This window comes from Alosa pseudoharengus, unplaced genomic scaffold (assembly GCF_046254945.1).
Source record: "Alosa pseudoharengus isolate Yale_2024_CS ecotype anadromous, Long Island Sound unplaced genomic scaffold, YU_APseudo_1.1 YU_APseudo_1.1_scf_18, whole genome shotgun sequence".
NCBI classification, from domain to species: Eukaryota; Metazoa; Chordata; class Actinopteri; order Clupeiformes; family Clupeidae; genus Alosa; species Alosa pseudoharengus.
The window spans coordinates 9342379-9358877 of record NW_027468650.1 but is presented as its reverse complement, the minus strand read 5'-3'; the positions used below and the strand labels follow the sequence as shown (position 1 = coordinate 9358877).

The 16499-nt window shown below is 45.1% G+C and overlaps 1 protein-coding gene across 1 annotated transcript in view; it reads right to left on the bottom strand.

The window, feature by feature from the left end:
- esyt2b (extended synaptotagmin-like protein 2b) overlaps window positions 1–16499 on the bottom strand; it is a 35494-nt gene that overhangs the window by 13743 nt on the left and 5252 nt on the right. Inside the window, exons 2-7 of the mRNA XM_076290222.1 lie at window positions 14669–14710; window positions 13238–13372; window positions 12359–12435; window positions 12121–12193; window positions 9756–9845; window positions 5884–5939 (exon numbers count right to left, since the gene is read on the bottom strand). Of these exons, the coding sequence (XP_076146337.1) occupies window positions 5884–5939; window positions 9756–9845; window positions 12121–12193; window positions 12359–12435; window positions 13238–13372; window positions 14669–14710 (473 nt within the window). The remainder of the gene's footprint in view (window positions 1–5883; window positions 5940–9755; window positions 9846–12120; window positions 12194–12358; window positions 12436–13237; window positions 13373–14668; window positions 14711–16499) is intronic.

The following is a 16499-nucleotide window of genomic DNA, read 5'->3' as shown; positions in this document are numbered from 1 at the left end:
CGTGCAGGCACAGTTGTGCACACATACATTCTAATGAGTAAGGCACTATCTGCCCAGATACATTACGCTCAGCATGCATTCCAGGAGGGGGTTGGGGAATGGACTGGATGCTTTTCTATGCAGCTCAGGGTGTGTGAGTGTGTGTATCTGTGATTGTGTGTCTGCATGTATGTGTGTGCAAGTGCTTGTGCATGTGAGAGTGTGTGCATGTGTTAGTGTGTGCATCTGTAGGTGTGTGTGTGTGTGTGTGTGTGTGTGTGTGTGTGTGCGCGCGCGTGTTAATGTGTGTGTGTGTGTGCATTAATGTGTGCATGTGTGTGTATGTTTGTGTGTGTGTGTGTGTGTGCGCGCACGCGTGTTAATGTGTGTGTGCGTGTGCATTAATGTGTGCGTGTGTGTGTGCGTGTGTGTGTGCGTGCATGTGTGTGCATGCTAACTCGAGGGGAGTGAGGAGAGCCCTGAATATGTCACCACTCATGTCCAGCCCAGCTCGACCCAAGTCCTCTCCGCGTGTTACTAGCGTGGTGACAGCTTATTTAAAGCTTAGTCAAGTTTCCTCATCAGCTCAAGCAAGAGGCAGCATACTGTTGCTGCTCTGAGAATAAGCGCTGCACTGCAGTCCCTTACTGCACATTCCCTACTGGCTCTTTTTAATCAAGATCCAATTCGCATTTAGGACCAGGACTGGCAGACACCGCCAGGAGGACCGTCCAGCGAGACGTAGTGGGGTTTACGAGATGTGGTCTCCCTAACCAACAACTCAATTTACTTTTGCCTGTTTCTTGGCCCTGGTACAAAGCAAAATTAGATAAGCTAAGTCACGCCTATGAGTCCCCATACAGAAGAATTTAGGGCTGGATAGTTTGATCTGAGGATAAGCAGGATATCTGTCAGCTATACAGTATAGTATATAGGTATAAGTATAAGTATATATACTCTTTTGATCCTGTGAAGGAAATTGGGTCTCTGCATTTATCCCAATCCGTGAATTAGTGAAACACACTCAGCGCACCGGTTACAAGTGCGAAGCGCTAACCAGTAGGCCACGGCTGCCCCCTATCTTGACTCATGACCAGCCACATTCCAGGTTTTGCCCTGACGTCATTGAAGACTCTATATTTGACCCCCCCATGCAACCTTCATCTCCACCTGTTAGAGCGCCACGGCCAGAGAGGAGGAAGGTTGACAAACACGGGCTGACTGTCAGTCTATTGACTAGGATGTCAGCAGCATTAATCTGTTTTCCATTGTGCTGGGATCCCTGCTGACTCATAGTAGCTGTTCTGTGTGTGTGTGTGTGTGTGTGTGTGTGTGTGTGTGTGTGTGTGTGTGTGTGTGTGTGTGTGTGTGTGTGTGTGTGTGTGTGCGTGACTAAGAGTAGTTGTACTGTTCCTGTGTGTGTGTGAGTGTGTGTGTGTGCGTGTCTATGTGTGTGTGTGTGTGTGTGCGTGCGCGTGTGTGTTCCCTTAGCTGAGTCTCCTGTGAATCAGACTTCTGGGAAGAGCTTGTTTTGAAATCAGGTCAGGCGTGCCGAAAAAACTCGCTGGCTCTCAGGAGAAGAATGGGGAACTGCTCCTATTTTTTTATTTCCCCTGAGACACACGAGAACATCCTGAGGGGAAAAAAAAAACTAAACTGATGAAAGAAGATCAGGTGTGAGAGAAGAGCTCAAAGGGGGCTTTTCGGCGGAGAATGACGTGAAGAGGAGCTGATTTAAATGCATCTCTCTCTGAAGTCCCCCGTTCGTTAGGGCTACTTGCAATCCGCCTGCCCACTGATCCGCGTGGGCTTCCCACAGACGCCATGTTCCCACCAGTCGGAGAGTGTGAGCTGCCTGGCAATTACTGAGAGATCCGCAGAGAGTGTGATGTAAGGAAATTAAAGTTGCTTAAATTAGACACTTTTCTTAGTGCGGCTGCATAGCACATCAAATCACATCGCAAGGAAGACGTAGCAGCAGATTAAAGATGCAGCTTACTATTCTATTACAAAAAAGCTGAGGTTATAGATGTGTAATAAAGAAAACACTAACCGAACCAACAAATATTTATCCATTCAGAACTAGCCTGTCAGGGGCAATCGCTTGTGAATCATACTCAAACTTAACCCTGATTTATATTGACAGCAGTTCCCCAAGAGTCCTTCTGTCAATTCTCCATATTTTACTGCCCTCCTCCTTCCGCGTCTCAGAAAGCTTATGCCATGTATCTGTAGATTTCCTGAAACTGAACGCTTTGGAATGTCTGCCATGGTGAACAGGTTCTTTATCCTGCTGCCACCTGACTTCAGTTCACTCAAAAGAGATTGGGAGTGCTTTAGTGCACCAATGTCTAACATTTACATGTACATTTGCACTTTCAAAAGCTGCTTTGCAAGTGGTTCTTTTAGTTGCTTTGTATGCATGTGGTTCTGTATTTACATCAAACTACTCCATGATTTGAATGGTTTTCGATAAAGTATTTTGAATGCACAGAATGTACTATATTACAAAAACTAGATTTGAAAAGAAAGACTTTGGGTCAACAGTAGGGTGCATCAAATTTGAATGGGAAATTTTAATTTCAAAATATCAATTTGGCTGGCATTGCATTTTGTTCCAATTAACATAAAAATGACTTTTGCACAGTTTTGAGTAATTCCATTGAGATTTAGGGGTGCCACCTAACACATGAACTTTGGCGAAATTTCGAAAAATGTGCAATTTTTAGTCTAATTGCCAAAAGTTGACCTGGAAATGTTGAGTACAGTGAACTTTTATACATTAATAAGTTCTATAGGGTTATCAAAGTAAAAGTTGTTTGTTTGCCCTTTGGGCAACTTGGGCATTTCTCAGAATTCAACTTTCAAGATTCTCCATTCATTTGTCCTATAGACAAAATGAATGGAGGTCAATGGGACATGTTCACGTGGCCTTACCCTGAATTCTGTGCAGCAGTGATGGATGTCGGACACACATATAAAATTGAATTGACTTTATTGTTAAACACAAAGGGCGATACTGACAAACTTAAAAGAACAAACCCTCTCTAGTGGCTAACTCACTGACTAACAGGGCCTAATGGTAAGAGCTGACACTAACTAAACTCCGAACTTAACTGCTCAGTCTGTGCCAGAGTCTCTGCTCCACTGAGCAACATCACCAGGGAGAAAGAGAGAGGGAATGGAACCTGAACTCTGAACCTAGCCAGTGTGTCTCCCCCCAGTTATGTCTCCCCCACCCACCACCCAAGAGTAACCGTCCTATTCAGGGATTAGCTTGGGTTTGCAGCGGCAAAGGTGTGGTTGTTGGTTGCGGGCATGTTCAACTCACACACACACACACACACACACACACACACACACACACACACAAACACACAGACACACACACACACACACACACACACACACAAAGACACAGACACACAGACACACAGACACACACACACAAAGACACAGACACACACACACACACACACACACACACACACACACACAGACACACACACACAAACACACACACACACACACACACACAAAGACACAGACACACACACACACACACACAGACATTCACAGACACACACAGACACACACACACAAACACACACACACACACACACACACACACACACACACATGTTCTCCACAGCCAAAGAGATAAATAGAGAGAGAGAGATAATAAGGGATACAATGGAGAGAAGTAAGATACACCCAGAGAAAGCGGATGAAAAAAGGAGAGACAGGGCCAGATGTATGTTTTTGTGCCCACATAAGGGATATTTCATTCGCAAAGTGCACGTAAAAGCATGGCGAGGTATGTACAAACAGGCCGCACTGAGGAAAAAGCATAGACTGCCTGTCGTGGGAGCTGCAAATGGCTATTTGCGCTTTTCCGTGTCATGCATATGCATTCATAGGAGGGTCAGGGGAAAGTGGGAGTATCGCGCAAACACAGGAGACGACAAGTGCTAATAGCATTGATTAGGTATTCCGCCATATGTATGAAAACAGCGCATGTCTGTTTTGCGGTGAAAAACTTGCGCCTGTTAAAAGCAGGTGTAATCAAAATCGCGGTTGAATGCGTCAATTAGAGAAACTTTTAGAGACAGCTGAATAAGTATTCAGAGCATCAGTTTTCTTCATTGTGCAATAAATAGTTCAAGTATTTTAAGTAGATTAGTAGAACTACTAGGCCTACTCTGTATGTCGCTGCTCGTCTGATCTTATTGTCATGTATGATCGCTAAAGTTTCTTTCTTTTTAATGTCGCAATTGGTTAACTATTCAACTGCGCTTGTGGTTCAGCTGTGGGCACGCAATTAGCTTTGCAGAGGGGGCGGGGAAACAAAACTACAGATATGATAGTAATAACTGTAATAGCATGTAATAACACATCCAACACAGATCAAGATCACCTCAAACAGAAAGATCACCTCAGTTTTCTTGAGCTGTAGTATTGTTTACCTCAGATCTCCATGGCAACCATTGAGCACTGTTAACCACTTTATCCAACAAAAACAGATGTGCGCTGGCACCCCTAAATCATAATGTACTGGAAAAATATTTTGCATGTGTTGTTTCTACATATATTGGAACACTTTTAGCACCCAGCCATATCAAAATTCAAGAATTGTGTTTTTTGATGCACCCTAGTCAACAGCAGTGCAGCTCTAGATTGTATGTGAATTGTTAAAAAAAAAAACACACAAACTGGTAATGGTGGGGACCACTGTCCTGTGTTTTCAGCACTCACTGTCCCGCCCATATCAATTCACTTTATGACCAATTTGGAAGCCATATCCCTTACTTTCCCACAGACCCAACCCTGAATGTCTACTAGCCCATAACATACATTACAGCACAGCACAACTGCAACCCCAGCAGAATCCCACACTTCACACACACACACACACACACACACACACAAACACACACACACACACACACACACACACACACACACACACACACACACACAAACATACAATCAATGAGCAACAGCTGAAGCCTTTACAACCAGACAAACCAACAGGGCTGTTAATATGATGTATACTGCAGTAATGGCAGCAGGCTTGAGGGATGCATGTGTTGATGAATGCTAGTGCAAAAGTGCCGCTTGGAGGTAGTTAATCTGTGTTAACCCTCATCATCCAATGTAGGCAAACCCACTGTCTGCAGGCGTCACCTCTCAGAGTTTTGTCCCAGTGGGGAGCTCGTCATTGGCGCCCTGTCGTAAAACACCTGCTCCATCTCTCTCCAGGGGACACACACACACACGCTGACGACACGGCACAACAAACACCTCCAGGATAGATATAACCAGGGAGGGAGGGAGGGAGGGAATGCTCACTCAACACTGCACAGTCATTAACGACACAAACAAAGACACACACACACACACACACAAATACACACACACACACAACAAATTTTGACGACGCAAACAAACCCCTCCAAATGAGAGCGAGAAAGGACAGACACGCTCACTCAACATTGCACATTAACAAAGCACATACACACACACTATCACACAAAGGCATACGCACAAGAGATATTCAAACACGCACACGTCCCTGGGCAAAGGGTTGGTCATGCAAACACAGTAGCAGTAATCCCCCCGCCCCTCGCCACATACACACACACACACTCACACACACACACACAAATTTAGAACCAACGCTTTCAAATCTCATTGTTCTTCGGACATGCAGCTGTCACATTTTCATTTGTAAAGGCCAGCCATCATTTGTAGTTAACAGTGTTCTGAGACAATGCATAGCGTCTGTCATGTGTGACTCGGCAGGGACAAGCACATCACTAAATAATGCAGCGTCTGGAAGTCTTTGATCAACAAGCAATCAATTACTCAGCAGAGAGAGAATGGGAATGATAAACCACTTACTTCAGTCCAGGAATGTCCAATATGTTGGTGAGGCCCGTCCAGCTGATGTCTAGAAGCTAGAGGAGGGGATTGGTTAAAGAAAGATACATTTAGACATTCTATACATCGATATTGTCATTGTATATAATGAGTTTAAAAGGAAAACCGATAAAAATAATTTACAAAAAAAATAAAAAATACATAAATAAATAAATAAAAGAATCTGAATAAATTGAAAAAAAAAAAAAAGAAAGATACATTTAATTAGTGAACGGTTACCAAAATGTCAATACGGTGAAGAAGAGCTTTCTTCATTTGTTCTACACAGGGGAGAACACAGACTTGGCTTCTCATGATTGCCAGGATTTTAGGAGAACATAGGGACTATTGGAGGGGTTCCTACATTCAGACTAAGAGCTTTTCACTTCTAGGCAAAAAAAACTGATACCTCGCCCAAGGACCGAAAAATGCCAGCCATTCAGGTTATTTATTTCTTTGCTTTGTTCATAAAGTTTGAGGGGCGCATTTAAGAATCGACTGGGGCACACTAAAAAGCGAGGTGGGTTCTGATTAAAAGCCCAGGATGTGGGATCTTTCAGGGAGGGGGGGGGGGGGGGGGGGGGGCAACACACCACCACTCCTCGGCAGCCGCACATCACAATGGGAAGAATTAATCCTGTCTGGCTGAGTGATTTGGTTATAAAATCGATGCTAATTAGTCTAGCTCCGGCACCCACTCTCACAGGTGCTGTGATGCACTGTAACAAGACGGAGTGAAGCATAAAGGTATCAATGAGGAAAATATACATCCTGAGCTGTCAGTTTGTCTCTGGGTGCAATGTCATGATTTTACCAATATGTTGCTTTCTCTGGTATGAGTAATCCCCTCTCGTGTACACTCACTTGTCACACTCCATCTCTCTCCCCAATATCTTCTCTTTCAACACACACCATCTGTCTTTCAAACTCTCTCTCTCTCTCTCTCTCTGTCTTTTAAACTCTCTCTGTGTCTCTCTGTCTCTTTGTCTTTTAAACTCTCTCTCTCTCTCTCTCTCTCTCTCTGTCTCTCCATCTTTCTCTCTTGCTCCTCCAGGCCCTGCTGTGTGTGTGTCTCTCTGGGGGCTTCCTCCTGGTGCAGTGGAAAACTGCAGTGGAGCGGAGTGAGTGTGTGTGTGTGTGTGTGTGTGTGTGTGTGAGTGTGAGTGTGAGTCCTCTGCTGCCTCTGCAGTGCCCTGAGAGGTGTGGGCTGGGCTGGGCTGACTCCGCTCGTTGACACCTCACTGAACCTCCAGGGCCCTGGTGCAGACCTCCGACCAACAACAACAATAACAACAACAACAACCCCCCACCGCTACTTCATCATCAGGCCATTCTCTCTTCTCAGGGTAAGCCCAACCGTCTCCACCCTCTCACTTAAGCACAAGGCCAAATGCGGTGGCTTCCGGGGTGGACAGCCTCATCGCGAGTTGTCCAATGCAGCTTTTACTTAATCCCAAACTCCCAGTTGCAGGAACTTGAGTAATGTTTTCTAATGAGTGCTTCCCCACAAGGTATTCTGAGGTGGGGGTCGTTTAACTAGGCTAAACACTTCGTATAATTGCAGGTGTTTAGGGTGTTAGAACAGTTTAGAAAGTATGTGTCCTTGCTAAGAGGGGAGGTTATTTTTAAGAACAAGAGATATTTTAAGTGAAGGTTGTATCATTGACCTGGGAAAGGCCGGTGAGGAGAGCTAGTGATGACACAGATAGAAGGTGGAGGCTATTTTGCCTAATATGAGCAATGAAAACCACCGGACCATACGGAGCCTGGTGACTCACACCAGTAGTATAAACTAATATGAACGCCGAGCTACAGAAGGGAATCTTGTAGCAGAGGCACTCACACACACACACACACACACACACACACATATAAACACTCCGGAGTTAGAGGAGATAAAATGTTGCCTTGTAAGGCATGCAGATCAGTAGCACATCTTAGTGCATTAGAGTTCTCTTTTGATCAAAGGAGAGTTAAAAACAGGTTGCAAACCAAGAGCAACAGTCAAGAGGGGAGTCAGTCAGTCTTAGAGTCAAGAGATATAGGATACAAAGAAAGAGATCATGTCAGATAGGGTGCAGGCAAGCGAACACTAGGACATGGCAGGAAGCCTGTTGAAGTAAGACATTCCCTTACAATCTAATCTGCAGAGGTGTGAGTGACAAAGCTACAGACTAGAATGGAAAAAAAAAAAAACCTTCACTGATCAATGACTGCCTCAGCGAGCTCACTGCACTCAACAGCTGGGGCCAAAGCAACAAGGACGTCGCTGAGGCATTCTCAATCTCATTGGCGGCCATCGAAGCAATAACAGGCCCTCGAGGACGAGTGAAGCGTGGCGTAACGGGCGACAGGGGCGAGGCAGGTGAGCGTAAATCACGGCTCTAGTGCCGTCGACCCCTGGCGAACAGGCGAGTCATCCTGCGTGTAATTACAGGAAGTTCGCCGCGGGCCCGTAGCTTGCTGCTGCTCGCGCACTCGCGCCGTGTTCGATGTGGAATTACGGCTGGACGCAGGCCACATGCTTAACGTACAGCAGTCATACCAGCCTCAGACAAGTCTTCAGAAAACCGTGTGTGTGTGTGTGTGTGTATGTGTGCGTGTGTGTGTGGACGCAGGCCGCATGCTGTACTGTATGGGCAGCGTTGCTTTCACTGGCCTCTGCATCCCCACCCTTGACGCTCCCCGGGGCCATAAATAGCCAGGGGGAGGCCATCGCTGTGTGCACGGCGGCTATTTAAAGCAGCTTCTGTCTCCCCCACCCCCCATGGAAACTCCCATACCACTGCTTAAATCGGTCACATTATTTGCCTGCTGACAGGAGCGGAAGTGTGTTGAAGAGGGACCCATAGGAGGAGAGGCAGTGGGGAGGACGAGCGAACCCGCAACGCAACTCGGCGGAAAGTAGGCTAATGGCGTATGACTGGCATCGGTGTACCTGTAGCCTCCAGGTGGGGTATTATTAGGAGTGACAGGTGTTCTGGATGTGTGTGTGGATCTTAGAGAACAGTCTTTTCAAGCACTAACAAAAGCTTTCACAGGGATGACAAAAGGAATGACAGCATCTCCATCTAGATTTGACTCTATGGTCTAATTGACTCTGAGGCTTTGCTTTCTGTGCGCTCTGATTCACAATACTAATGTTGCCTTGGGCACAAATAAAATGAGAGGGGAGGAGTGGTGTGTGGCATATGTGTGGTGTGTGTGTGTGTGTGTGTGTGTGTGTGTGTGAATCTGTGTGTGTGTATGTGTGTGTGTCCTTAGATTTGAGTTCAGTGTGTCTATCATGGAACTACACAGGAGGACTCTGGATGTAGCAGTGAAGAATGGTGGAGGACTACTCTCCAAAAATAAAGGCCTTCTAGGAAAAGTAGGTGTGTGTGTGTGTGTGTGTGTGTGTGTGTGTGTGTGTGTGTGCAGAAAGACCTGCTTTTCATGTAACTGCACAGACTCTACTAGCTACAATGGGCTTGTGAATGGAAAATCACTGATCAGTAACACAAGCTCCCTGTCTGCTGTTTGCTTCCTGTCCTCTAAGCATTTATCTTCTCCATTCTCCACCCCTTATTGTTTACCACTGCACGTCTCTGAACATGCAGGCCAGACCTCTGTGGGTTTCCAGGAACGGAAAATGAATACATACCACTGATAAAACCTGGCAAACTGGTCCCTTAATGTTGTGCCCTAGAGAATACTGCCATGCACATTACGTTCTCAGAAATGTGACAAATGGTTTTTTAGTGTGTCTATTGGAATGTATGGAATTCCAATGGCCCAGTGTAGTGCAGTGCAGTGTAGTGCAGACAGACAGAGGAAGGCCGAGGCAGAGAGCATGGCAGGCAGGCAGCACTCACCGGCTTCTTGATGAAGAACAGAGACAGCGCTCCCACCAGAGGCATGTCCCCCAGCAAGGGCTCCAGGACCACTCTCAGCACACCATGGAGCTGCGGGAGCACAGCGCACATCACACTCAGAACCATCAGGACTTACTTAACGCAGAGAATTGCTTACTCTGTATGTACAGTATGTACTTATTGTGTATGTACTGTGTACTGTATGTATATACTGCACATTACACACATACAACCAAACACACACACACACACACATTAACACACACACACACACACACACACAAACACACACACACACACACACACACACACACACACACACACAAATACCATTACACACACACACACACACACACACACACACACACACACACACACACACACACAAATACCATTTAGGAAGCTTTCAGTATCAGCACCCCACCCTCAGCTGGCCCTTGACCCCTAATCCTGGGTCTTTGCAGTCACCCAGCAGTGAGAGGTACGGCAGGAAGGGCCGGAACATTCCAAAGGAGACAGCCCCACGAGGTGCCCGAGGTGATGCTGCCATTAATACACCACAGCTTAACGTACAGCAGTCATACCAGCCTCAGACAAGTCAGACAAGAAGACTGTGTGTGTGTGTGTGTGTGTGTGTGTGTGTGTGTGTGTGTGTGTGTGTGTGTGTGTGTGAACGAGTGGGTATTTGGAGCCCAGAGGTCGAGTGTGTGGAGGGTAAGGATGATGGAGAGAGAGACAGAGAGAGTGAGAGGGCCCGGGGAGAGAGACAGACACAACCAGAAAGAGAGGAGTGTGTGGAGGGTAAGGATGATGGAGAGAGAGACAGAGAGAGTGAGAGGGCCCGGGGAGAGAGACAGACACAACCAGAAAGAGAGGAGTGGGGGGAGAGTAAGGGGGAAAAAGAGAGAAACTTTGTTAAGCAAGCGCTTATCTCTCTGGGTCAAGAGTGAATGTGCTTTGTGTAGGGGTCCAGGGAGGAAGACTGATTGCTTTTTTCTTGCGGCAACGTTCCACACAGGCCGGGCTTAAATAGCTGAAGTCCACTCATGAATCATAGCAGCCTCCAGAAAGATCCATATAATTTTCCCTCGCCCTGACACTGCTTGTGCAGCCATAAGCAATATAAACCCGCAAATTATATACTGATCTATAGATTCCTGAAGCCCCAGAACAGCCCTCTGAGGAGCAGAGTAAAAAGAAACGCCTCTCTCACTCAGTACAGTACGTCTCTCAGGGACGATGGGAACTTTTCACAACGCATTTCTGATAAAATTGTGTAAGCAATGTCCTCTCGTTCTTCACATTTACAAAAAAGGGTATCTGATAAAAAAAAAGATGCCAAAGCAAGCAAACTCCACTTCCTGACATCTGTGCACTAGAACGGTTAATTAAATCTGAAGACAGATTTGAACAGTAAAGTCATTAGTTTTTTCCTTCGGGTAGGACTTGCCTTACAAGGTAATGCGGCAATGTGTGTGTGTGTGTGTGTGTGTGTGTGTGTGTGTGTGTGTATCTAGCCCAGGTTGGCCCAGTGGAATTCACCGGAGCGAAGGCTCTGGCTGTCATTGATAACAAAGCAGAAGTGCTTGCTCTCGCCTCCTGTGTTATTCATTAGGTGGATATGTAAGGCATACTAATCCTGCGTGTAATCTTTCTGCACTCCCTCGGCCGCCGACAACACAGCGGCTAACTGTTTCGCCAAGAACACTCCGAATGCTTGACGGCAAACAAATGGTCGCATGGTGCAACACGATACACCATGCAAGATGTAAAACACACACACACACACACACACACACACACACACACACACACACACATGTGTATGTTGTCCAATCTTTTCCAGTGCTGCGGACAGCACAAGGGCATTAGTGTATTCGGTTACACACCACGCCAAAAATACACCCTTCTTAAAAATAGGCCCCGTTCAAAAGGCCTGTGCTGGAGTCTTTCCTGGAAACAGACATGCATGACACAATGGAGGGTTGAGAGGCAGTCTGTTTCCAACACACCTCATAACACCAACCACAAGTGTCCAGAAACACAAAACAAATAAGGCAGGCATTGGCATTTCAGCAAGGAGTGTACATGACAATCAAAACAGACCAACAGACTAATCAACAATGTATATTAAACACCTGACACCTCAAAGCTCCATCTATATTATCTTTTTTTAGTGTGTGAGTGTGTGTGTGTGTGTGTGTGTGTGTGTGTGTGTGTGTGTGTGTCCATGAGAGGAAAAAGAGAAATATAGAAAAGCCAGACAGACACCTTATTGTGGCTGCATCCAATACTGTGCCGTTTCCGTGGAAACATGATGACTATGGACATGAGCTCAGAATGTCAAACAGAATGGAATGATCACCTGTATGCTTTTGATCCCGGCTTTGCAGTAGTACCGCTTGATGTCCACATCTATTTCAGTGCTCCCAACAAAACTGTGTGAGAGGAAAAATAAAGAAACACACACACACAGATACACATACAGACACACACACACACACACACACACAAAATACACATATACAGATTTAGAAATCCATTCAGAATATATTAGATATGTGATGTAATAAGGAAACAAATATGAGTCAAATCTCTCTGACCTGATCTGGAGATCCATGATGATTTGGCGCTTGTCCACATTCTCAGTGTAAACCTTAACCCCATTGACCCTCAGAGGCTGTGAACACACACACACACACACACACACACACACACACACACACACACACACACACACACACACACACACACATGCACACACACAAACACGCATTCACACATACAAATTATTGATATTCTCTCTGGTGCCATGGAAACCATGTCAATGCGCTCAATTACATGCTTGTCTCTTCAATTCTTGTAAGGTCATTCTTACCCAAGTACAAATACAAATTTGACCATACAATGACTTGACTGGGCAATTAAATACAATATGCAAATAATCAAATAATTGAAATATATTATTTTAAGGTTGTGGCTCAAGATCTTTTTAGAGATAAACACAAAAAGTGTTGCCATATCTTTTATGCATACATAAACTGCACAGACTTTTGGGAATCATCAACCACACAACCTATTATGAGGATGAATGGCTGTAATACACAGATTCCAATGGGGAAATTTCTTGAGCATTTCTGATAAAAATGAGGAGGGAGATGAAAGCTAGTCCTACACATGTAAACCTCACTAACAGGAAATGGTTATTCAGTGTGCACTACATGGATCTCTGACTGGGGCACATTACTGCAGCGTGCTAATTAGCACACTAATTAACACACTAGCGTAATATCTTAGTGGGCTCAGGATAAAACAATAATACAGATGTGGAGGAGGAACACATCCATTCCAAGGGCATGAAGGTATACGAGGTGGTCAGGTTTGAAATAAGGGTTTCAAAAACAGGCTATGAAGTTCCAGCATGGTATTTGACCAGATAAGATCTTTTGGCGAGTAGCATGATGAGTGGCGGCTCTGCTCACCTTGTCGCCCAGGTCTATTTTGGTGAAGTTGAAAGTGCTGAGGTGCGCGTTGGCGCCCTTCACAGCCGGCTCGATGGTCTCGCGGAACAGCTTCTCCACAAACTGACAGATATACGGCCACATTTGTTTCACCGTCTGCGGGAGGGAAAGGTGCAAAGCTGACGGACCACTAAACACAGCCTGACTGTGTCATCAGAGACCGACAGCAGGAGAAAGTTGAGGGTAGATGAGTCCTAGGGGTGGCTCTGTAGATGGCAGTGTTTCATTCAGATCCATTTGTTTATATTTATTTATTTTTAATTTATTAATTTGCATTTTCAATGTCACATCTGAACAGATGCTGAGGGATAGAGAGGAGGAGCAGGGGTGGTAAACAAAGACTGAGAAATAAAGCGGGAGAAAGAGGAGCAAAAAGTAAATCTCAATTTACGAGAAAAGAGGTTTAAGACGTTAAGATGCTAAATCCCTGTGGTGCACAGTTGGCAAGAATTGAACAAACCAAAACATCAGCAAGATCCGAAACCCTTTTTTATATTTATGATATTTTGGTTATGTGTAAACTCTATGTTTCAGTTAAAGCTTTTCCGACTCCATGGAAAATACACTAAAGTGGCTACTCTGATCAAATATTTAACACTTCCTCTATTTCATGATGTACGGCTGGTGTGAAAGACATACAAACACATCAATATCTTCATGAACACCTAACAGTGGCACGCCATGTGAGTCTGACTTACAGTGAACTTCCATCAATCTGAAATGTGTGATGGCCGGATGAAAAGTGATGTTTTGCTGTCTGAATGGGTGAGTGCTACAGGGGAAATGGGGCAGGGCTGGGGGGGGCAGCTCTGCTGCAGCGTGCCACATCACTATCCACTGCAGCCCCCGATCCCCCCCGCCCTGCACAGACAACACAAAGAGAGGTGTGTGTGTGTGTGTGTGTGTGGGGGGGGGGGGTTAGATAAGAAAGGGAAATGGAGGAAATGAGAAGGAGGGAGAGAGAGAAAGAGCTTGAGAAAAAAAAGCAGTCAATGGGAGAACGGGGAATCAAAGAGGAGAGGGAGGAGGTGTAAAAGGGAGAGGAAGGGAGAGGAAGAGAGAGCAGGAGAGACAGCATGAGAGGAAGAGAGAGGGGGAAGGGAGACAGGGAGAGAGATATGAGGATAGAGATGCAGGTAGGGAGAGAGAGAGGGAAGACAGGGAGAGAGATATGAGGATAGAGATGCACACACCTTGAGAGGAAAAGGACGAGAATGATAGGACTAAAAGAGATACCAAGACGAGTCAACAGTCAAAAATGTAGATTGTGTCACAGAGAAAGAAAATAAAAGTCTTTAGTGCCAGGATTGACAGATGGACTGATTTAGAGGTCAACATCTCAATAATGCCCAGCAAAAAAAAAAAGAATAAAAAACAAGCCCACTCTCATACCTTGTTCAACCACTCCACTCTTTCTACATCCGGAAAATGGACCTGGAAAATGACAAGCAGGGAAGTCAATAAGACAAATGCTGCAGAGAAAAAGTAATTAGTTGAGAACAAAAGATTCCATAAATCACTAAATTAAATATCTGTCACTAAGGAAACCAGCACCATTGGATATTCCTACCACATATAGCTTACACAAATTGCATAGAGATCTAACCATTTGAATAATGAAACATCCACATACAATCTCCTTTATTTAGGTTTGCTTATTATAGAGAACAAGTTACTTAAACCACTTAAGATATGGGAGCATATGGACTAGATAGTGTAGTGCAGCATTAATGCTGCCAGAAAGGCTGCATATGGGACTATGGGACTCTGGGTATCACATGATCTGTCCTTTGTGTACATAATATAGAAGTGCATATAGTTGTTAACATCATGAAATACACAACACATTGAATCAAGGCCAATGGATGCAGGGAAAGGGAAGAATGAAAAAATGTAGATGGTCGGTTGAGTATAAATGGATAGGCTGTATGAATGATATACAGTGATTTCTGTTGTTCCAAAGGAACAGAAATATAATGTATGCTCTAAATGATCAATGCTTACAACTGCCAGCGCGCTGTTTGAGAGTGCCTGTGTGTGTGTGAGTGGGCACATTAACACTAGCTGAGTAGGCCCCGGGACTGAGTCCCATAGTAGGCTAAGAGAGAAAACGCTGATGCTGCGATGCTGTGACAGCACATCCTCAGAGGAGTGCCCGAAGAAGAGCAGGAAAGAAAGAAAGAAAGAAAGAAAGAAAGAAAGACAGAATGAAAGAAAGAGTGGACTTCACCGCCACATTTTCATCCCTCAGTTGATCAATGGATTTCCTGTAAGAGAGGGCTCTGCTCTGCTCCTCTGGGTAACACTCACAGACACACCATAACCATAAACAACTGATGTTCTGTCTATATCAAGGAAAAACAGGGATGGTGGGTTATGTTAGGCTGCTGTCTGTGTCCCTGTGAGGCCTCCTTGCCCTTTCCTTGGTATTTCTGTGACAAGAGTTCCCAGTCTGCAGCCAACTCATTAAAATGGAGGACTTGAAAAAAAGACAGGAACATGTAAGGCGAAGCCAACCGACGTCTAGGAGTCATCAACATCTATGTGTACCGGTACTTTAAAGGAACCATATGTAAGATTGTGGCCAAAACTGGTACTGCAATCACTTTCAAAATACTGAAGAGCGGTGTATCCCCTCCCCCTCCCCCCTGACTCGAGGTTGCACACGCGGATGTCAAAACACTACTGACTTCGTGATTAGTAGATAGGTGGAGGGTGGCGCATCAGGCCAAAACACAACATGACATGACAAAACACAACATCAACAACAGTTGAGGGCTGCAAATTCACTTTTTAAATGACAATATCCTGGCTGGACTACTGTTGTCAGTGATATAAGTATTTGAAATGAACATGATTTCTTAATGTCTAGTGACATATCAGTGCTGTTAATCATACTCTCTCCTCACTATACTTCACTATGGTTAGCCCCAGATGTACTGTCAATGTGCACCATGAGACTAAGGGCCCGTTTACACGAAGCCAACGGGTGTATTTTTTCTTACCGCTTTCACACCTTTAACTATTTCGGCAAGAAAAAAACTTGCGTTGACACACAGAGGTGAAAGCAGCTAAAGGTGCTGTAGTGCATATGCCAGACCAGTCGATTCATCAGTAAATTCATCGGTTTCAAAAAAAACGGCGGCGTGTAAACGACCCCTAAACTCTTTGTATCTAGGGTACAATTACTGTCTGATAATCTGAACTAGATGTACCGCAGAGC